The sequence below is a fragment of the Seriola dumerili genome, unplaced genomic scaffold (genome assembly GCF_002260705.1).
Source record: "Seriola dumerili isolate Sdu_G_001 unplaced genomic scaffold, Sdu_1.0 BDQW01001040.1, whole genome shotgun sequence".
Taxonomy (NCBI): Eukaryota; Metazoa; Chordata; class Actinopteri; order Carangiformes; family Carangidae; genus Seriola; species Seriola dumerili.
In genome coordinates, this window is record NW_019175295.1 from 103,783 (window position 1) to 127,817 (window position 24,035).

A 24,035-nucleotide genomic window follows, 5' to 3' on the forward strand; every position below is an offset into this window, starting at 1 on the left:
TCCGCATCTTCGTTGTGTTAATTACCGGATCCTCAGTGCTGCGTGCACGGGGGGTTCCGCTGCTGGGGGCGCATGCGCGGCTCAGGTCGGTCTCCGAGGTGAGTGCTGCCTTCAAGTGATGTCGGAAATAAGGTAAACCGAGGAGTCACCATCCAGCAACATAAATATATAGAATAAAATAAATTGAAGCGTTTAAAACATCAGCGGATGTTGGTGTGAATTCAGAGAGGCTTCAACAGTCTGACTGCTGGACATTAGAAAAGTGTTTGTGGAACATCTCGGGGTCTTTGGATCAATGAACCTTCTTCTTGTTTAGTGATTGAAAGTCTTACATACATGATCAACATAAAAGTCATATTTTTCATAAAATATTGGATTAAGTTCTTAAATTTGTTATTTACCAAATGAGACTGCACCCTTTTCTTTCTTTTTTTATTTAATTTAATGTATTTATTTACAGGTGTGTTAGTATGCATATAAACACATTGATATACGTTTAAGTAATTTATTAATTATTGTTTTTGTTGTCATAAAATCTGGTGGCTGTCATGGGTGAAGGGGGGGGGTTAAAACCACTCTGTACAATGTTCAACATCAATAAAGATAAAAAAAGAAACGCTTTTCAGTACGACACAATTCTTTTTCTTTATTTTTTGACACTTACACAAACATTGATGTTTTTAACAGCTGGACTTTAAATTTGAACCATCGACTAAATTAAACAAATTTACAAATTTCAGATGCAGTTTACAGCCTCATCAATAAAACCTTGGTGCTGTTGTTTTTCAATGACAAGTGCAGTTGTTTTGTTTGTTGTTGCTGTTGTTGTTGTTGTTGTTTGTTTTTTACAATGCAATTCAACAGCGATGAAAACTCAAACAGCTTCAGCCCTTTTCTGAAACTATAACCTGATCTGGGGATTTATTACAGGACTGTTGTTTTGACAGAATAATAATAACATATGTAAAGATTAACAGGGGTTTATATGTGACTGTGTATAATGAAGCATACATCATGTATCGCCATTGGATACGATAAATGAAGGGTCACTGAAGCTACGAAAAGTCAAACTTTAGGACTATTTCTTACTGGTTTCATACACACTGCTCCAGATTATTGCTGCTGGTTCAAAAGATTATTTGTGATTTTTTGAAAAGGTGTTTCACTCAGCGATTCCTGTCTTATGCTGTGTCTGTTTAGAAGTGGAGTCTTTCTGCCTCACACATCATCATCTGTTCATCACACACCGGGTTGACTGCTGGAGACACTTTCACATGCAGCAGTCTTCAGACGTCGGAGCTCAGAGCGGGATCATGAAAGCAGCATCACTCCTGTCTGTGTGTGTTCCAGCAGCAGTAAGAAGAGTCCTGACACACACACACACACACACACACACACACTGACTAATTGTGCAGGTGGTGTCCACTTACCAGACCAGCAGTCATGAAGCAGTGGGAGGAGCTTGTCGAGCAGCAGGTTAAATTCACACTGTAACTGTGTGATCACAGCTTCATCCTCACAACAACACACACTGAAGTGTTGACTGCAGTAACTCACACACACACATGACTGTATGATCTACAGGGGTCAATGACCTGATGTAACCCTGCTCTGATCTGCTGAATAAAGTGATAGAACCACATCATGTGAATCACACCAGAGGTCAGCACCTGCCTCACCTGCAAATCACCTGTCATCCTATTAACCACACCCAGGAAGTAATATGACCCCACCCTTCTGTCTGTAAAGCCCTTTCCCTCCAAGCCACTGAGAACAAAGACCCCTGTGAGTTGAATGTTATCACATATCATGATGTTATTTTATTGGGTTAGCATGTTATTGCTGCATGTATGTGTGTTAGGTTCCTGTTTATACCCTGAAGGTGAAGAGACGGACTGTGGATGAATGATGAAGGAACAGGAAGTAATGTCCGCCTAATTTACTTTATTTTGTTATTCACATATTCTGACTTTCATTTCCTGTATTAGACAGAAAGTGTGTTTAATGTATGAATATATAGAAGGTTACTCAGCGATATATACATAATTATATATAGGCCTACATATATATTTCTGAATAATATATGCATCTCTTCCTCTCTCTCTCTCTCCCTCTCTCTCTTTATATAACCTATATTTTTTTCATGTCTCTATTTATACATCTGTCTCTCTCTGTCTCTCTCTCTCTGTCTCTCTCTCTGTCTCTCTCTCTCTCTGTCTCTCTCTCTGTCTCTCTCTCTCTCTCTCTCTGTCTCTCTCTCTCTCTCTCTCCCTCTCTCTCTCTCTGTCTCTCTCTCTCTCTCTCTCTCTCTGTCTCTCTGTCTCTCTCTCTCTCTCTCTGTCTCTCTCTCTCTCTCTCTGTCTCTCTCTCTCTCTCTCTCTCTCTCTCTCTCTCTCTCTCTCTCTCTCTCTCTCTCTCTCTCTCTCTCACCTGGTGTGACAGAGGGCTGAGAGGCGCGTGTCCACAGGAAACATGTTAATCTACAGTCAGATCCTTCATTAAGTGTCAGCGGTCAAAACCATATGCTGTCAACTACCCTCCTCCCCAGTGCGCCTGCGCTCCGTCTCCTCCTCCCCCTCCCTCCCTCCGTCGGTGTGGCTCCGCTCTCTACCTGACAGCTCGTCGGAAGCCGCGCTCAGAACCGAGTCCGGGCTCCTCACCAGCACAGATTCCGGACCGTGCAGATCTGGGTGTCGGGTGCCGGATAAAGTGCAGCTGTCGTCCCCGAGCATCCTGCTGCACGCGGCGGCATGGAGCGCTCCTGATCCCGGCGGGAAGCCTGGAAGAGCTCAGCCTTTCTTCCATCGTCACATCTCGGATCTGTGCGGACGTCTGGAGGCCCGACCATGTCTGCGAGAGAGAAGGGGATCCTGACCAAAGACAGCGTCAGCCTGCTGCCCTGTTTCTACTTCGTAGAGGTGGGTTCACGCTGCATGCTGCTCCTCCTGCTCCTCCATCAATCAATACTACAACACAGAGAGGAGGGAGCTGCCACCACACATCCATAACTATACATCAGCACATATATATATAGGTAACACGGAGATCAGCTGAATGTGACTTGTTCTAATTATAGAATATCATTCTGTTGCGGTGGTTTCCCTCCACTACAGGTGTGTGATGTCACATCATTCCTCCGTCACCTGAACAATGTAGACATCTGCCCTCATCATGTAAAGATGGATGGGTTTATAAGAGACTAAAGACATCCTCCGTCATGTGTGAAGCTTTTGTATAGATGATGTATTTATAGGCCTTTAAATCTATATTATATTTATCATATTACAGCTGCTGTCCGCGAGGAGCTGGTGTCAACAGCTGGAGCAACACATACATTCATATAACACAACACAATACACACTTTGATGTGAACTTTTACAGCAGATCCAACAGAATAACCACACACACACACACACACACACACACACACACTATTCATTTCTAAGGTTAAACATACTCACATGTTATTTACAGTACAGTGCATCGTGAGCTGAAATGGCTGCAGCTTCATCAAAGGATTTCACACACACACACACACACACACACACACACACACACACACTAAGTAGATTAACACTGTTTCAGCCCAATACATAATGCAGACATGAGTCTCTCAGGTTGAGACCGTCAGTGTCAGTGCAGCCATGATGGACGTGTCTTCCTCTCAGGATTTCATTTTATTGTGAAGAATCCTGATGACTGTAAGACAATCGGAGCTGACTGCTGATTTGAAACATTTAAGCACAGACTGCGTGCAGCTTGTGGTGAGTGTCACTCGTTCCCCTGCTGCGCTCTTTATCCACGCTCTAATTCACCACTGGCCCGTGGCTCTCCAATCAAACTGGCATCTCGTATTATAGATCTGCCTCTAATACTGTGTGATGGATGCTGTTGGGATGACTGCACCGCTCCCATGAATCCCTCTCCCTGCAGGGACTCGGACGGGGGATTCCCTGAGTGATGTTTTGTTTTTGGAATATTTCATTTACATTTCAATGCACCATCACCTTCATTAATACTGCCAGACTTCAGCTTTTCAAACTTCTGAAGCTATTCTTATTTTTACAAACAGAAGCAGCATTAAAGTAGGTCAGCGCTGAGAGTTAATTCTTCTCAGTGAACTCCAGCACTTGTGTATTTAATTAGACTCGCTCAGGCTCATTCCCTCAGTGTGTGTGTGTGTGTGTGTGTGTGTGTGTGTGTGTGTGTGTGTGTGTGTGTGTGTGTGTGTGTGTGTGTGTGTGTGTGTGTGGCTGGTTTCCAGAAATCGGAGGTGGTTGCCCATCCTGCTCTCCTGTCAGCCGTGACCGCCGTGTCATGCCATGAGATCGGAGCGGGCCAATCATGATGTCTCCTCCTCAGAGAGCTCCAGCTCTGTGGCTCCTCCTGCCCAATGAATTCTTAATGCTGATATGAGTTAGACGCAGATCTCACACCAGAAACTAAATGTAATTTTGCTGTGCCATGATGAGTTATCTTTACTCGCTCAGTCACTGCTAATTGGTTCGTTTCTAGCATTAGTTTTGGGCTGATCGCGATATTTGGGCGGAACTGTATGGAGATGTTACATTTAGGATTTAGTTTATCACCGTTACAGTAGGATTACAGAGATTTTTTTAGGGCTTCCCTTTTAAAGTTAAAGTCATGTTTTAAATTCTTTAATATTTAGTTCAACATGTTTTCAGTTAGCACAGTTAGCATCTTTCATTTGTTTCTGTTGTTTGTTAGCTTGTAACTGGCAGTGACTGACACAGTGTTAGTGGTTGTGCTAATGCTAACTCTCTCTCTCTGTACTGACAAGGTTTCAGGTGTATTTAGCCCCGCCCCCCGTCCCCACAGGTTGAAAGGATTGGCTCCTCAGGTCTGTGAGGTATGAAACCCTGAATCTGTGTTTATGAGACTGTGATTGTTTCACTGCAGGTCAAGGAGGAAACACTCAGTCATGGAGATGATGGTTATTTCATCATCATGAGTCTGTGTTATATAAAAACATCATGTGGACGTTAACCAGGTGAAACTCTGTGAGGAGTTCAGCGTGTGGAGACTGTGTCTCAGCAGGGAGTCTGGACACTGACAGAAAGGCCATTACAAACCGGAAGCATCAGTGTAGGTGTTAACCAGGCAGGGAGTGACTAATTGAGTTGCATTATGGGAATTGTAGGATCCAGCTGTCTTGGAGTTGGTCCCACACAAGGTCAGGATATCTTGACCTTTGCTGAATCAAGTTTGACTTTGTCTCTTGTGAGCTCTCGGTGGTTGAGTGTCTCTGCTGGATAGAAATCCTGACACATTAAAACCTCAGGGGTCAAAGGTCAACTATGAAACAATAGAAAACTTCCTGTAAATATTTCTTCAGTAGCTGCTCATCAACAGAAGAGCAAAACTGAAGGTTTATGGATATCAGTTAGCCGTTAGCATTCCCTCCAGGTGACAGGTGAAGTGTCAGTGTCTCTGCTTGATGTGTGAACAGGTGTTTATGTCAGATGTGCTTCAGGAGGTAAAGCGGGTCGTCCACCAACCAGAAGGTCAGTGGTTCGATCCTCAGCTGCTCCAGTTTCCATGTCGAAGTGTCCTCGGGAAAAACACTGTGTGTGTGTGTGTGTGTGTGTGTGTGTGTGTGTGTGAGAATGTGGCTTGTAGTATAAAGCAAAACAAACCGCTATATAAGTGCATTACCACGTTGTGTTTACAGGTTGTTCTGTGGCCGTATTATTATTAGTATTATTAGTATTCTTAGTATTAATAGTGGTAGCAGTGGTATTATCCAAGCATCCCTGATAACTTGCTCCATTTTAAATGACTCACCCTCTGAACAGTGAATCAGTTTCTTCCCTCTGAAGCTTCACATTGTCCCTAAAGTGAAAATGAAACTTTATAAAGAGCTCTGTTCCAGCTGCGTCACTCACACTGTATAGGAACAGTGTTTAATTTATTAATTTCATTATGTGTATTTACCCCGTGCACATGGTGCTGTCTGTGCTGTCCGTTAAATTTGTAAGACTGATGACTCTTCTTACTGTCAAACAACTGACCTTTTATTCCTCCCTTCAGGAGGTGAAGTGATATTATTTAGCTGCTTTGTCTTGATTTTCTATCTTAGAACAACAGTCTGTATAAACACTGACACAGGTTTTAAATGGAGGGGCACAAAAGCCTCAGATCTTGTTCTGTGCTAACATGTATTTTCATCTAAAGTTAATGAGACTTCAGCTGCTTGAGTTAATCAAATAAAGTAAGTGTCTTCAACATAATGGTCTTTGTAGTTTGTTAAAGTAAGAGGTTCAGAAAAAGTGAGCCATCCTGAGCATCGGGTCAGGGTGAAACATCATCCGGGTTTATTCTCAAATAATTGTATTTGAAACATGAAGGGAAAGACGTGAGCTGCTGCTTCTGAGAGGAAACAAACAGATTAAAGATTAAACTGAGACAATAACTCAAAGTCTCATATGTTCTTAAAGGAATAAGGATGAATAAAGTTTTCAGACACTAACATGAACAAGAACTAAAGAGTAATGTGAATGTCTCTCAGCTGAACTGCCGCCACAGAAGGTAGTTTTACACATTAGTAAGAACAGTGTCTTTGTCATATCTCTCCTTTAACGTGATCTGTCTGAGTTAATGTAATAATCAGGTAAATGCCGTCAGCAGTGATCAGTTCTGTGCAGGTTTCCACTGAGGGACGAGCAGCTGCAGATCTGATCTGTGTTCCTGCTCCACTTCACTGCGACGAGCAGCACTGTCAAGCTTCAGGCTGCTTTTCCTCCAAAGTGGAACAAATGGAAGCATGAGGAGGGCCGAACAACTGTTATCTAAAACTGGAGAGGAACAAAAGATTAAATCACATGTATAATTGTGTGGGGAGGGACATGGCCAGTAGCCTAGATATAGGATAAAGACTATCTGTGTATCTGCAGCACACTGGACTGTTTACTGTTGATGGCTTTATTCCTTTTCTGTCTGATACACAATCTACATCAGATTATTCTATATCAGATTGTTCTATATCAGCTTGTTCTATAACACATTATTCTATAACAGATTATTCTATATCAGCTTGTTCTATAACATATTATTCTATAACATAATTCTATAACACATTATTCTACTTCAGATTATTCTATAACAGATTGTTCTATATCACATTATTCTATATAAGATTATTCTATATCAGATTGTTCTATATCAGCTTGTTCTATAACACATTATTCTATATAAGATTATTCTATATAAGATTATTCTATATCAGCTTGTTCTATAACATTATTCTATAACAGATAATTCTATAACACATTATTCTACTTCAGATTATTCTATATCAGATTGTTCTATAGTAGATTATTCTATATCAGATTGTTCTATATCACATTATTCTATATAAGATTATTCTATATCAGATTGTTCTATAACATATTCTATAACAGATAATTCTATAACACATTATTCTATATCAGCTTGTTCTATAGTATATTATTCTATATCAGCTTGTTCTATAACATATTATTCTATATCATATTATTCTATATCAGATTATTATATATCAGATGATTTTATAACACATTATTCTATAACAGATTATTCTATATCAGCTTGTTCTATATCAGATTATTCTACATCAGATTGTTCTATATCAGATTATTCTACATCATATTCTATATCATTATTCTATAACAGATTATTCTATATCAGCTTGTTCTATATCAGATTATTCTACATCAGATTGTTCTATATCAGATTATTCTACATCATATTCTATATCATATTATTCTTTAACATATTATTCTATATCAGATTATTCTTTAACAGATTATTCTATAACAGATTATTCTATAACACATTATTCTATATCATATTATTCTATATCAGATTATTCTATAACACATTATTCTATAACAGATTATTATATATCATATTCTATATCAGATGATTTTATAACACATTATTCTATATCAGATTATTATATATCAGATAATTTTATAACACAATATTATACAACAGATTATTCTATATCAGATTATTCTATATCATATTATTCTACATCAGATTATTGTATAACAGATTATTCATGATGCTTCCAGTTCAGGCATGAGTTTCTGGAAGACTTCAAATCTGTATCTCAGCTCTTTGGGATTGATAAGATCTAGTTCATATGCTAAACTAACAGGAGGAGGTCTTTGGAAGATTTGTCAGAGCGGTCAGAACCTTGACTCTCTCTGTCAACATCCCAGTGTCATCTGGACCCTCTGATGCAGCTCTGACCATCTGTACTACATACTGTCGGCAACATGTATTCACATGGTGCAGTCCAAGGTGACTGTGGAGAAGAAAAGGACAAAGCATCCCAGACTACGACTGTTCCTCTCTGACACAGTGAGGAGAAAGTCCTGGTTCTTGGTCTCTGAGTATTTATGAAATGTTTTTGTAAATTTAGTTTACACTCAGATTTAGGGTACAGGCTGTTTCCTGTTGTCTTGAGAGACGAATGTCTTGGAGTTTGGAGCCATAATTTTCCATCTTGTATTTGTTGTCTGACACTGTGATCAGAGAAGGAACCAGGTTCACATCACTTATCTGTGCACTTGATGACAGTGTATGTACTAGAGCCTAAAACACACCTTCTCAGGTACGTTCTTGACCTTTGAGGGATCAGACGTGTCATCTTCATTGGCTCAGTTACATCCAGGAAGGGAAACTGATTTTATTGACAACAATGCCATTATCGATTCTGCTTATCAGTCTATCAGTCAGTTTATCGATCCGGTTCTCGATTCCCTCCCCAGGAACATCTCAGATTTGACTTGAACGGCTGACATCGCTCTGTGGAGCTTTTAGAGGGATGTTAATGCAGGAGTCTGTTTCTAATATCAATGACTGAGGTGAACGAGGAGATGATGATGATGATGATTTAATGTTTCATCACAGATGAATTAAGAAACACTCTGATGAGTCTCTGTCGTCTTAGAGATGAATCTTATTTATTTTTGCTCCAGGAAACAAACTCATCACAGAATCTGCTGAACTACACAGGAAAGGTCAAAGTCTCTCCTCCGAATAACAGATTACAGTAAGAATAGAAGAGAATAGAAGAGAATAGAAGAGAATAGAACACAGTAAGCGTTTTTATCCGTGTGCATAATTCAGTCTCTCTATTTCTGTGTCTCATTATTCTACAGGAGTGACCAGTGATCTACTCCGTCCTGCAGATACTCACTGTTATCATTCTGATTCTATATTTAACTGTTTCCTGACAAACACAGAGACTGAATTACTTTTACATTTACTGATCATGATATATATAAAGTGTTGAGTCCCAGGCAGATGGTCTAATGTAGCAGCTCAGTGTTTGTGTAATTCAACTCAACTCAACTCAACTTTATTTATATCACAGCTCTCGTACAAACTCGCAGCCCAGGCCGTCTTCCCCCGACGCCTCAGAAGTCAAATCTACAAGAAATTTTTTAAAAAGTGAAACTTACAGGGAGGCCGCCATTTTGTAGAGTCGTAAAAGGTAGACAGCCACGCTCAGCTGGGACGCTGGTAGATATTAATAAATCATATTTATGTGCTTATGATGAGTGTAAAACAAACAGAATATCTGTATTGTAAAGACTCCTGTCATGGTTTGCTATGGCAGACACTTTTTGTTAGTTTTGTTTGGACTTTTCTCACTTCCTGTTTTATTTTGTAATTGGTTTCCTTGTGTGTCAGTGTTTTGGCTTCCTGTCTTGGTCCTGTTTCTGTGAGGTGATTGTCTGCCCCGCCCTAATGTGTCTCACCTGTGTGCAATCACCCTGGCGTCCCTTGTCTGTATAGTCTTTGTGCTCCCCTTTGTCTGGGTCGGTTTGTTCTGTCACAGCTGTCAGGGTTTGTCAGGGTTTGAGGGGTAAGTTGGACCCAAATGCAGCCAACACATGGGAGACGGGACAGACAGGTTTATTTAACAAGAAGCTTACACACAACACTGGTGAAGCACAGGGAAACACATGAACTCAAAACAGGAGACAGGATCAGGCAACATGAACAGACCGAGGACAACCACACATGAACAGGCACGTGAACCGACGAGGACAAACCCAGAAATCAACAGAGAGACAACAGTGACAAACCGACACAGACAAAGGGGAGCACAAAGACTATACAGACACAGGAGGCCAGGGTGATTGCACACAGGTGAGACACATTAGGGCGGGGCAGACAATCACCTCACAGAAACAGGACCAAGACAGGAAGCAAAACACTGAGACACACAAGGAAACCAATTACAAAATAAAACAGGAAGTGAGAAAAGTCCAAACAAAACTAACAAAAAGTGTCTGCCATAGCAAAGCATGACAACTCCAGCCGATCTAAAGAGGTTCAGTCTGTTTCTATTGACAAACGTTTCAGCGTTGACTCCATCAGAACACTCCAGAACCTTTAACGGCCCATACATGGGCCGGATGAGGTTAGAGGGGGGAGGGGGAGATGGGACGTATCTGTGACTAAGAGAGAGCTGGAACGAGGAGCTAGCTGTTGTGACCTGTAAGTGAGTGAGGAAGGGTCGTGCACAGCACTTCCTGTAATGTGAGTTAATGAAACCACTCACCTGTACTCTGTCCGGCACAGTGGAGACAATCTACTTCCTGTTTACAGCGGCCCGCACATGCTCAGTGTAGGTGATGGTCATGTGACGTGTGTCTGGACCTTTGGCCCCTGTGGAGTCAGAACGTCATGGTCATGGTTTGACTGGAGTAAAAGTATAAATGAAGCTGTAAGTAAAGGTTGGTGACTGACTTCATGTATTTCTTCTATCAGTCAGTTTCAGCACCGACCCGACGTTATAACGCTTTTTGTTTTAGTCTTTTTCAATTAAAAGTCTTTAAACTGTCCAGGTCAGAGATTTAGAGACGGTAAAAGAAACACACCAAACACATTCAAAGCTAATATTAATAATAAGACAGAAACATAATCTGCAGTCTGAGGAGGCAGAGAGTGATGTCACCATATGAGCTGGTCCTGTCTGTGTCTGAACCGGCTGAAGCTATTAAAGCTTTTCCAGGATCAAATCTGGAGGCGAACGCTGATCTTGAAAGACGCTGCGCAGCTTTTGTGAAGCTTTTTATTTGCCGCCTCAGTCCAAAAATATCACGCATCATATCAGCGTTGTATCCGATGACCCGGGGAGAGGCGGACAAACAGAGGGAGGACTCTGTCAGAGGTCGAGTCGGCATGAAAGAGAAGAGGCCGACGGTGAGATAGAACAGTACAATGTGTGTCACAGAGTCTTTGACAGGAACAGAGGGGATGGAGGTGGAACAAAGAGAAAGAGACAGGCTGAGTGTTAGCAGATGTAGGGCAATGGAGCATCTCTGGAGCTGAACCCTCCCAGAGGACGGCTGTTCACAGAAAGACACTGTAAGGAATAATAAGACATTCTGCTCCGTGATTTCCCTCTGCTCCGACTGCTCTGTTTGCTCTGTGAGCCTCCAGCACATCCTCTCCTCACCGTCACTTACTCAAGTCAAACAGTAAAAAGTCCCGGCAGCAACAACAGAGAGTCAGTCAGAGACACCTTCTCTGCAGCACATGAAGACAGACATGAAGCTTTTCTGCCGGAGGAAGAAACCAGTGCTGAACAACAGCCTCTCAGAGTCAGCTTCAGCCCTGTGTGCTTCTCTCTGAGCATCAAAGCTCCAGTTCAATATCAAATACTTACATTTTTGGCAAGAGAAGTTGGCCTATATAATAACAACAATAATAACAATAATAATAATGAGAATAATCTTTATTTATAGAGCACTTCTCTGCAGTGGTGCAGGACTACATTTCATAGCACACACAAGAACCGGCTGTCCGCTACCTCAGTGCGTACAGATCACTGCTGCTTTTCTAAACCCACGGTACAAAGTGCTTTACACTAGGCAGCAACATAGGTGCAAGTAGACCAAAGGCTGCGTCCCCTCTCCGGGAGGAAAGGTAGATGAGGAGGCAAAACAAGAGTGTGAGGAAACCAATGGTTTTTATTATTAAACGCAAAAGTCCTGCAAAAAAAGAACAACAGAAAGCGCTGGCTTCTAAACCTCCAGGGTTAACAACCGGAGAACAAAAAGGAACCTCAGGCAAAGTCTGAAAACAGCCTCCTTCACAAGGAGTATCACACATGCAGGAAACACGCTGCCGCGCTCTGGCCGCGCTCTGGCCGCGCTCTGGCCACGCTCTGGCCACGCTCTGGCCGCGCTCTGGCCACGCTCTGGCCCTCGACTCAGCCCTCGTCCTCCCCGTGTCACCTCCCCACAATCAGCAAAATAGATCCACCTGTGCGCAGCTCATCCTCGTCACTGGAGGAGGAGCAACACCTGGAGGGAGAGAGAGCGGCACCAGACAACCGCTGGGGTCGTACCACAACCACTGCCAGATACCTACAACCTGGAAAACATCCACTGTAATCCCAAACCAGAGAAAGGCAGAGGAACCAGGCGACTTCACACCTGTTGCTCCGCATCATGAAAAGTTTTGAGAAGGTTTTAAAAGACATGGTTGTCTTTGTTATTGATGGTAAGTTGGATCCTCTACAGTTGTTTCTCAAGCTGGTGAGGGTGACGAGGAAACAAATCTCTTCCTCCTCGAGAGAGAGAGTCCCAGATCCCAGGTTTATTTCATTTGCTGATTGGGTTTTTAGAAGCTGAAGCTTCATGTTTTAAATGACCAGATCAGCTTTTGATGCTGCTTTTAGATGTTTTAACTTTATCTGTCGAACTACATTTTCTCAGCCTTTTAACTACTGTATTCCTACGCACTCCTCTGTCTGACGCCTACAGCTGATGTGTGTAGTGATACAGTGTGAACCACAGATGTGTGTGTGTAGGAACACAGCAGTTAAAGAGGCTGTGTATCTACACATGTATTTTATTCTGGTGGAAAACAAACACGTTGTCTCTGATTTTCCAAATATGTAAATGAACACACCTGCAGTTTATCTGTGGACCAGTGTCATTTCTAGGAGACAGGGTCGTACCAAGTTGCCAAGAGCAGTTTTAAATAATGCAAGATTATAATGAACTTCTTTAGCACCAGCAGAAGCAGCTTCCTGCCACTTCCACATTGTTTCATCCAAATCATCCCCATGAGTTGGCAGAGTTCACGTCGACTCTCTGAGAGCTCCATGACTGTCGGCCCGGCACCCACCCAAAATAACTGCCAGCCAAAGCCCACTGGAACCTGCTTTCCATTTTTACACATCTATTATTCAAAGTGCTCTGTATCTTCACCGCTCTCTCTTCTCTGTAATCACTGAGGGGCCGCCAGGAACACCGGGGAGCCGGCGGAGGGATTATTGTCGGGAAAACTTTCATTGGAGCGCCGTGTGGCAGGAGGCCGAACACTTCCCCAGTTTAAACACACAGAGAAACGAGTTCAGAAAACAGGGAATCAGATCCGGCTCCAACGGCTCGGTGAAGGAACACGGGCCAAGATGATACTCATCATTCAACCTGAACATGACGCAGCTGAAAATAAAGTTTGTCCTGAAAGTAGAACAAAGGTCATGGACTCATTATAATTCATGGGGTTCTGAAGCATGAATGAGCTCCACCTGTGTCATTACAGTGTTTCAGTGTCTGAAACACAGAGCACGAGTCGCTGACGTCATTACTCGAGCAGCGTTTCCTCGTGCACCTGCGCACGTGTTGTCTTTGGCTTCAACTATCTAGACAACAACTGTTGATGTGTGTTGGACCGACACAAACTGCAGGAACAGGAAACAGTCTCGTGCAGATCGTTATTCCTCCGTGTCGGCGACAGTCAGAGCGGCGGCCACATGTTTTCAGGTTGTCTGTGCGTCTCTTTCTCCTGGACACGATATCTCAGTAACACCGGGAAGGAACTTCTTCAAATTTGCCAGAAACATTCATTTGGACTCAAGGATGAACTGGTCAGATTTTGGTGGCTAAAGGTCAAAGGTCAAGGTCACAGTGACCTCACAAAACACTTTTTAGCTATAAGTCAAGACGTCACAGCAATCATGACCAAACTTCACACAGATGGTTGATATTCTCTCTGACTCTGGATAAACAGGAAGTGACCTGGAACTAGTCTGAGCGGAGGAGGGATACGACCACAAGGAGGTGCTTCTACTTTCCTCTGAGAAATCCACTGATGGTTAAAAGTTGTTTCCTGTGATCTGAGCTGCACACGTATAAATCCTGCAGCTTTACCATGAAATGACTCGACTCAGCATCAAATGAAAGGAAACGCAGGAACATGTATAGACACTGAAGCGTATCAGATGAAGTTAGCTGCTGCTGTCCTGAATAAATCAGAGATGGAGGAGAACACAGGCTCTCCTGCAGAGCTGCAGCGTGACGTGAGGAGATATTCCTCCAGGAGCATGAGCAGAGCGAGCGCTGACACCACTGACCTACATATCTCATCTCCACGAGCCGGGCTGCTGGATGAGAGATGGAGGTGAGGGAGGCTGCCAAGAAAGCAGACCTGACAGAGGGAGGGGGAGGGGCTGCAGGGGATGGCTTCAATATGGCACAAGTGGGATGCAGAGATGCATCCTGTTGACGTGTTGCTTCATGATCCAGTTTAAAGCGGCTTAGGAGCTTCTTTAAAGGAACAATCACAATCCAAACGTTTGATCTCTCCTCCTCCTCCCTCTGCTGCTCGCTGACACTGATCATGTGATGTGTTGTTGTGCTGTTGTGTTGTTGTGTTGTTGTGTTGTTGTGTTGTTGTGTGGTTGTGTTGTTGTGTTGTTGTGCTGTTGTGTGGTGGTTACAGACGTTCCTGTAGCTTTTTCCCTCTGTTCACATTTAGTTTGCAGCTGTTTGGATGGAGGCAGCAGTTTATAAGATAATCATTCTCTCACCATCAACATCCAGGCAGCACTGGGTGTGTGCCACACTTCATGTCCAGGCTTTACTTTACCATTTTCCTCTGAGGTCAGGCTCGGGGTGGGAAGCTGAAACTCAGTCACGGAGAGGACAGTGTGGTTCTGTTGTGCAGCAGGTGATCGTTGTCACGTCTCCGCCTCCTGATCGATCAGCAGTTGAACCTGAACCCTCATCAGTTTGGTCGAGTGACGATGAAGTAAATGTGTTTTTCAACCATTTCTCCTCAACCAGAGGCCCCCACCCTCAGCGTGACATCAGAGGAAAATGGCCGCCGTGTCAATATGGACTATTGGTCAGCGGCCACAACATACGATATGTTCCTGTCTGTAGATTCACACTGTTCCTCATTAACCCACACTCACTGACAGTGACATGCAAAGAAACTTACTCCAGGAACACACTGGCTGTGTGTGTGTGTGTGTGTGTGTGTGTGTGTGTGTGTGTCGTGTTGTGTGTGTGTGTGTGTGGTTGTGTGTGTGTGTGTGTGTGTGTGTGTGTGCGCGTGGCGGCTAGCATCACTGACCTGCTGCAGAGTAACATGATTTCTTTTCATTATAATTCACTTCTGATTTATTTTTGACAGAAAACTAAAATGTCTCAATGGTTAAAACATATTTCTATTTCTTCATGTCTGTGTCACATTCAGATTCAGACTAGACCCTGAAACTGTAGTGAAGGTGTCAGCTTCATGTCATGTTGCTGGTGTGATGTCACTATGACATCATCAGGTCTTCTCTCTGTTTTTGCTGTGAGACATGTCACATGTGAAAAATAGGCGAGATGCTGAATCTCTAGATCACGTGACGCAGCTGTAGGCGAAGATCTCTGAACTCTCAAGTCTGAAAGGTAGAAACTGTGAAACCCTTTAGGAGATGCTGCGTTGCCTAGATACAGAGCAGCAGCATCATCAGACCTTAAGTTAGTTGCAGCACACCTTGATCAGAGTGGATGTATATTAATGAGCTTCTCTTTTGTTCCTGTATGATCCAAACAGACTGCTTCATCCGACACACAGACCCAAACCATTCATAATAATAATATTAATAATACTTTTATTTATAGGCACCGTTCAAGACACTCGAGGACACCAACACACAGTAAAAGATGAAATGAATTAAAATAAGAATAAAAGATAAATATGATTAAACGCTGGTGTTACACAGAGTTCAGCAGAATGAGCAGGGGGGAGGTGTGTCCTCAGGTGGGTTTGAAGATGCGAAGAGAATCATTATTACAGATGTTGATACAGGACGTTGTTACTCACACCTGCAGTCTTTGGTTTGCTAATTCTTCCTTCTACCTGTCTCATTCCCGTCTCTCCGTCTCTCCACATGTCCTCATTCCTGATTGGTCCAGAGCCAGATGAAACCTCTCTCTCTGTGAAGACGGAGGGAAAGAGTGAGTGAGTGAGTGAGTGAGTGAGTGAGTGAGTGAGTGAGTGAGTGAGTGAGTGACCGACCTCTGGCAGAAATGTGCAACACACAAAGAGAAGGAAGTGCAAACAGAGGCTCTGTGTGTGTGTGTGTGTGTGTGTGTGTGTGTGTGTGTGTGTGTGTGTGTGTGTGTGTGTGTGTGTGTGTGTGACTTGAAGAGATCCCCCTTTGTGGGGCTCCCAGCGGGGCCCTCCTCCATCACACTGCTCTACTTAGCATTAGCTGTAGCAGCGGCGCCTGTGCAGCAGTGAATCAGGGCATTAAGCTGCATGATGAAGCCCGTGATGCTGGAGGCCTCGTTCACCTCCCACCCAAGAATCAGACTGCAGTCCAAACTTTACCGCCTTCAGTTACACATCAGCTGTCTGTCGACACACGCACCTCGCTCCTGCGTGGTGCTCTTTAATGGGACACCACAGAGCCCCAGGGGCTGCTGGGAAATATTCTGTCACAACAGAACGGCTGAGTGCTGGTGTGTGGATGTCTGAGTTTCCATCTCCTCTTTGTTTCAAGGAGAAGTATCCAAACAGATCTGCAGCTGTATGAGCAGCCTTTCACTGAAGGGCTCATGATCATGTGTTTGTTTTGTCTTGATTAATAAATATTATTTATCATAAATATTATTTGATGGTTTAGATCATTTCAGTCAGAAGCTCATGAACCGACTGTTTAAAGATTCTGTCACAGCTGATAAAGTTTAATCTACAAACACATTAAGAGAGTTGCAGACACAAACACAGTTTGTCTCTTCCACCTTCCCCATAAACCAGCATCATACATCTCTAAAGAGGTTTTGTATCTGCTGGACATTATCCTGTAAAAGTCTATGGACCAGACTGGTGGGACTATGAGAAGTGAAGTACTTCCTGCGGGACCCTGAGGTGCTCCCAGGCCAGGTGAGATATATAATCTCTCCAGTGTGTCCTGGGTGTGCCCCGAGGCCTGGTGCCTGGACGACCTCCGCAGTGAGGCTCCCAGGAGGATCCTAACCAGATGCTTGAATCACCACACCTGGCTCCTTTCAACACAAAGGAGCAGCGGCTCTACTCCCCGCTCCTCACTCTGTCTCTGAGGCTGAGCCCAGACCTCCTGCAGAGGAGACTCAGCTCAGCCGCTTGTATCTGTGATCTCACTCTTTCAGTCACTGCCCAGAGTCAGCACCACAGGTGGGTTAGGGTCAGAATGGTTCTGAAAATGTATAATAAGAGTGAAGTCTTTAGTTTTCCTCCTCGGTACCTGTGACGTGTGTCGGTGAGGAGGTGGCAGCTCCAGGAGTCTCAGGGGAGATCAGTCAGTGTGGGCTCAGTGCTCCTGACAGGACTGGACATCCTGCAGTAACCTCCAGCAGCTCAGAGCTCAGAGACGGGTCTCTGAAGTCACTGCAGCCGTTCACCAGATCTGAGCTGAGATCAGCCGGAGAACTCCATGTTTATAAGAGCAGTTAATTCCACATGCCGACCTCCATCACCTTCACCCCCCCCACCCCCCGACCTCCCACCCCCAGGTCATGAAAACTGTTTTCCTCGCCTCCGTCCTCATTATCAAATCGAATTAGCTTGTTCGTTGAACCGTGGGCTGATGGGACATTTGCAGCGTTCACTGCCTGTTTATCTATTTATTTATTCATTGACAATCTGTTAAAGCTGCGTCTGCCTCAGCCGCTCACCGCTCTGACCCTTCACACCTTCGTCTCTCCTCTCCGTCATCAGCTGCCCATCCTGGTGTCGTCCGTGGTCAGTCTGTACTTCCTGGAGTGGACGGACGTCTTCAAGCCGGTGAAGTCCGGCTTCACCTGCCACGACCGCAGTCTGAGCCTGCCCTACATCGACCCCAACCACGAGGTCATCCCCCTGCTGATGCTGCTCAGCCTGGCCTTCGCTGGACCCGCCATCACGGTAAGGACCAATGACAAGACAGGAAACTGTTCTCCCTCTGGCGGCCATGTTGGAGGAGCTAGATCAGCTGTTTGAACAGAGGTGGATAGACGTCTTTAACCTTTGAGGGGTCAGGTGTTCAGATGATGGTGTTAGCTTCACAGCTAACATCCTGGAGTGGAGGCACAGTTCACTTTAATGAGTTTCCTGCTCATAGAGAAGAGATGTGAAATAACAGCTGTGGGATTTAATTCAGACGTCAGCTGTAACAGTTTTTAAATCAGTGACATTTAGTCTCATGACACCTGAATATCTACCTGTGTTCATGACACCTGAATATCTACCTGTGTTCTTTAGTCTTTAACATGAACTAACTTCTTCTTGAGTCACTCTTCCAGTTCCTGTTTGTGTCTGAATCTCTTCACCTGCTGCTCATGTCTTTGACTGAATGATCTTTAGCAGGATATCAGCTGTGAACACACCAACATGTTGGAGGTATAGACGGTCTGAGTTCAGGATCCGGATCTGGTCCCTCCAGAACCAGGAGACCTGTTCATCCACGTGATCACTATGATCCTCTGCACCAGTGGTCATCATCACTACCCAGCAATAACATCTGGATTATTTAGTTATAATGTCCTCATAGAGACCCCCCTCCCCCCCCTCCCCCCCGTCATGGCAGCAACAGTTACCCTCAGAATCACTTCCTCTTTAGTGGTTTTTGCCTACAAAATAAAAGCACAAGAAAGTTCTCTTTCTTTCTGAAAGGTTCTGACAGGAAGTTCTAAAGTGTCTGTTACTTTACGCACCTCTGAAACAATAACACCACGTCAGCAAATCACTTTAAGATCTATATTTTTATTGAAACAGAAAATCTAAACTCTTTAATCGGTGACATTTCCAGGTTGTGATGGAACCATCTTTACTGGTGCAGGTGACAGCAGCAGGTGTGTGGGACAGTCCACAGTCCTCAGAGCTTTTATCTGTATCCCATGGCTTTCTGTCATCATGTGACCTAAGCAGGAAGAAAAAGGGTCACATGGTTCAGTTTAATGTGTGTTAAAGGCTCTGCATGGGGACAGGTGTGTCCAGGTGTGTCCAGGTGCCTGCTGATGAGAGCTGCAGTCACTGTGTGCTCTGTTCAGTCAGACTCAGGTCTGTTTTCTCTCTGGTTGGATTTGTTTGTCGGAGGTGAACTCAGCGGTCTCACTCAGGTTCAGACCGGAGGAGACTACGGTGGCTCTGTGAGGACAAACATACCTGCTTCTACATTCACCAGCCAGAGTCAACCCTGGGACGGGCTGATACTAATGGAAGTCAGTGGGACGGACTCGCTCCCTGATTGGACAGGAAGTACTAACCATGACTCTCCCGGCACACAGTTGATATTTAGAGGATTATAAAACATGAGTGATGAGCGTCCTCGCCATCTTCCCGCCTTCCAGGCTCCAAATCAAAACCTTCATCCTCAGCTCCATTGTGATGTTTGGCGGAAGAGACACAAAGAAGTAAAAACCACGGCGTCTTCCCAGAAGCCCCGGAGTGTCTCAGCAGCTCGATGAGGGAAAACTCAACATCAAAGACGTTCACATCTCACACCGCCTCTTTGATTTCAGTCCGACAGGATATTTTCTTTTATTGCTTTTATTTTTTCTATCACACATCAACAGACTCAGATCAGCTGATGGCGTCTCTCCTCACATCATCTCCCGCTCATGCACCTGAGGCCCCCCCGGTCCTCGGGTCAGGATCCCTCTCACAGGCTGCTGACTCTCACTTGCCCACGGGGCTTATGGGAAAAGCTTGTTCTGGTGAAACCATGAGACCTGAGGAAGACACTGAACGAGCTGCAGCAGGTTCTTTAGCTTTTAGTTCAGTCACTGACCCGACGACTGATCTGATCAAACAAATCTGATCTGAACAAATCAATACCTCTTTGAGTCAGGTCACAATTAGAACCAGAGGTCAGTTCAGGTGTATTTTTCAAAGAACAAATGTTTCCATAAAAACATGTTTCCTGATAGTAAGTAACCTCTGCAGGTGATCTGGTTGTGATCATGAGGAAATAGAGATGGTGTTGAATCAGTACATGCAGTTTATTATCAGTCAGTGAACAGGAGGCCGACGTCCACCAACATGTCTGAGAAGGACCAAATCCACTTTACTCATATGTTTACTTACAGTTTAACAGGAACTACTTTCACAGAGTTATGTCGTTTCTACGGAAACCCTGAAAGGCAAGAGACATTTTTTTCCAGGATCATTTTTCCATTTTTTTTTTTTTAAGGATAAAAAACCCCCCCCCCCCCCCCCACTGATGCTGCATTAGTATCATCAATAATGGATTTCAGTCTCTGGTAGTGGAGCGGTTCTGCTGTTCTGAGTCCTGCAGGATGGAAAAACATCCGGTGTAATGGCCCCTAAGGCTGAATGTGTGGCCCCCAGGGGCCCTGAAGGGATCCTCCAAATTCACTTCTTTAATTCCTCCTTCATGAAAAAGAAAAGAGGGAAACAGAGTTACATCGTTGTCATGATAAGACAATGAGCCTTTATTAAACATTAAAGTGACAGCTCAGCTTATTAGAGGTGGGTGAGGTTCCACAGTCAGTGTTGTAGCTGCAGTAGATTCAGTTTAGATTCAGTTTAGAGGAGCAGCAGGAGCAGCATATACTGTATATATCTATATATATATATATATATATATATATAGATATATACTGTATGTATACATATAAAGTAAGATTTTCACGGCTGCATCTGCCCTATAAAATTCAAACAATGCACAGTGTAAGTGCGCTTATTTAAAAAAATATATTGAGCCAGAATCTGAAGAATCTGAATTATTTTGCCTGTTTGTTTTTGTTTATTTATTCTTTTATTCAGTTTTTTTTCTTTAATATCTTCTTTATGTTGTTAAACCTGATTGATATTGTGATGTTGTCCAGATGTTTTTACACTCTGACAGGAAACCTTTAAAAATCTCAGTAAGAATCCCTTTAGTCTGAATAAAACAAAGAATCTAAAGAGGGAAAATGAGAGAAATCAGCTGTTTCTCCTTTTCCAGGAGAATATGCTTTAAATTCCTCAGATAATCTCTGGTTTCAGTGTGAGTGTCAGTATTATTAGATCCCTGGAGGCCCTCCTCTAAATACTCCTAATCCCCCCTCTGTCCCTCTGATGCTTCTTCTTCTCTCTCTATCATCTCTCTCTCTTCTATTCTTCTTCATGTGCAGCAGCTTTCTCTTCATCCTCCAGGAGAGGGGGGGTAGAGAGAGGGAGGGGGGGGGCTTAATCGCAGGTTATAACAGAATATTACATTACATCACCCAGTGCATGCTGGGATATGCTGCAGGTATGGAGACTCCATCTCTTTAAGTCTAACTTTAAAACCCACATGTCTCCATCTGTCTCCGACCATGAGACAGTTAACGCATCACATTTTATTGTACAGCACTTTGGTCAATCAATCAATCAATTAATCAATCTATCAATTAATCAATCTATCTATCTATCTATCTATCTATCTATCTATCTATCTATCTATCTATCTATCTATCTATCAGGCTTTATTTGTACAGCACTTTTCATACAAACAATGTAACACAAAGTGCTTTACAGGATATTAGCAATAAACACCCCCCCTCCCCACACACACACACACACACACACACAAATAAAATAAATAAAGCAATAAAATAATAACAGGAACTGATGAAACACAAAGATTAAGATAAAAAGATAAAATAATAAAATACTAAAACAAAACAAACCAGTTACAGCGTAAATAAATAAATAAATGTTTGCTTTCAAAACCGGGATTTTAACAGTGACGTCTGCATGTGAAGTCACCTGTAACAGGTGTGTTGTTGTTGTTGTGTGTACAGATCATGATTGGAGAGGCCATCTTGTTCTGCTGTCTGTCTCGGAGGAAGAGTGGCGCCTGCGCAGAGGCGAACATCAACGCCGCCGGCTGCAACTTCAACTCCTTCATACGCAGAGCCGTGCGCTTCGTTGGTACCTGACTTCCTTCCTGTCCGTGTGGAAACTGATGATGAGTTCCTGCTGCTCCGCCTTATTGTTCATGAACATTAACGTTCAGCATCAGCCGTCATCTGCTGATATTAAATCTAATAATGATATTTTCTGTATTCGTCACGTGTTCAGCTCGTTTCCCCTCGCTGACGTCACACCCTCCTCTGTCCTCAGGCGTCCACGCGTTCGGTCTCTGTGCCACCGCCCTCATCACCGACATCCTCCAGCTGATGACAGGATACCCGACGCCCTACTTCCTCACCGTGTGCAAACCCAACTACACCACGCTCAACATCAGCTGTGAGCAGAACCCCTACGTCATGGAGGACATCTGCTCGGGATCCGACCCCGCGGCCATCAACCAGGGCAGGTAGGGAGGGAAGAGGCTTTATTCAAAGACTGTGATTCTCATACCAGCACTTTACTTCATGAGCTTTGTGATGCGTTATAAACACATTTTGTGCCAAATATCAGCGACATTAGAGAGGAAAACAAGGAAACCATGATCTGCCCCTTTTATTTCTGAGGTTGGACCATTTCTTTTCTTTACTGAGGCTCCACCCCCTAAATGTCGCCCAGGAAAGAGACAGTTCAGGGTGGTCCAGGTCTGAATCAGACGGGGTCTGGAGACTCCGGGTCCACACAGGGTGATGGGTCACAGGCTGACTGCACAGGTGAATGAGATGACAGGCTCGGGGTCAGACACGACCAGAACTCTTTACAGGTCTGGAAAACATTTTAGTAGATGAAAGGCTTCGATGAAGCCAGGTTCTGAGTCAACACTGGAACTGTCGCTTCCTGTTCCTCAGTAGAAGCTAGCAGGTGAGACACCTTCAGTCCTCTGAGGCGGCGGAGCCTCTTTAAGAGTGTCTGCTGGGTCCGCTTCAGTCACTTCCGTCTGTCAGATTTTACTTTGGACCCAAATGCAGAAGACGAACCAGGAGTAAGTAAGTAAAGTTTATTCATACAGCACCTTGACAGGTACAAATCACTAAGAGCTTCACAATAAAAGACAGAAACACAATGGGGAGACGTAAGATCAGACAAACATAAAAAGTCTGTTTGAATCAACAGAATTAAAGCAACGTAAAGAGGGAGGCGGCGCCTTCCACTGCTCGAAAGGATCGGTCCCCTCGGGTCTTTAAGTGGGTGTGGTTAACCACGAGCAGCCTCTGACCTGACGACCTGAGACTGCAGGAGTGTGAAGTTGTATCGAGTCAGAGATGTAAGAAGGAGCTTGTCCGTGCAAGAATCTAAAAGTAAGGACCAGAGCTTTAAAATGAAATCTAAGAGGAAGTGGTAACCAGTGAAGTGATGCTGGAACAGGTGTGACAGGTGCTCTGAAGAGACGGTCGAGCTCTTTCTTATTCACACAACTAAAAAGACGGGTACAGTAATCTAACCCGGACAAAATAAACGCATGAATGATCATCTCCAATTCGGCCTTCGATGCCAGTTTTCTTAGTTTGGACATGTTCCTCAGGCAGGTGGCGAATAGATTTATTTATGCAACAGAAACAGAGAAGTTTTACTAAAATGCAGAAACTAAATCCAGTCAGGTGGGGCAAATAAATCTCATGCCCATAACGAAAGGCCAAAGCTCAGGAACTGAAAGGGAACAAAAAACAGGATGAACTAGAAAACTTACTCAACTTTTAGCTTTATTTGACAGGGACAACGTTAATAACAGTTCTGTTGAGTTGGCCAGAGAGGCAGGTGAACACAGGGGAAACACATCAGGGCGGGGCAGACAATCACTGAGGAGCGAAACAGGACACAGACAGGAAGTAAAGACAAACACGAGACAGACAAGGTAAATACTT

At 43.8% G+C, this 24,035-nt stretch overlaps 1 protein-coding gene across 1 annotated transcript in view; it reads left to right on the top strand.

The window, feature by feature from the left end:
* The first annotated feature begins 2,798 nt into the window (after positions 1 to 2,798).
* Positions 2,799 to 24,035, top strand: part of plppr4 (phospholipid phosphatase related 4) — a 31,848-nt gene continuing 10,611 nt past the window's right edge. The window contains exons 1-4 of the mRNA XM_022766784.1: positions 2,799 to 2,918; positions 18,016 to 18,201; positions 22,065 to 22,194; positions 22,387 to 22,582. Coding sequence (XP_022622505.1) covers positions 2,847 to 2,918; positions 18,016 to 18,201; positions 22,065 to 22,194; positions 22,387 to 22,582 — 584 coding nt within the window. The 5' untranslated portion in view covers positions 2,799 to 2,846. The remainder of the gene's footprint in view (positions 2,919 to 18,015; positions 18,202 to 22,064; positions 22,195 to 22,386; positions 22,583 to 24,035) is intronic.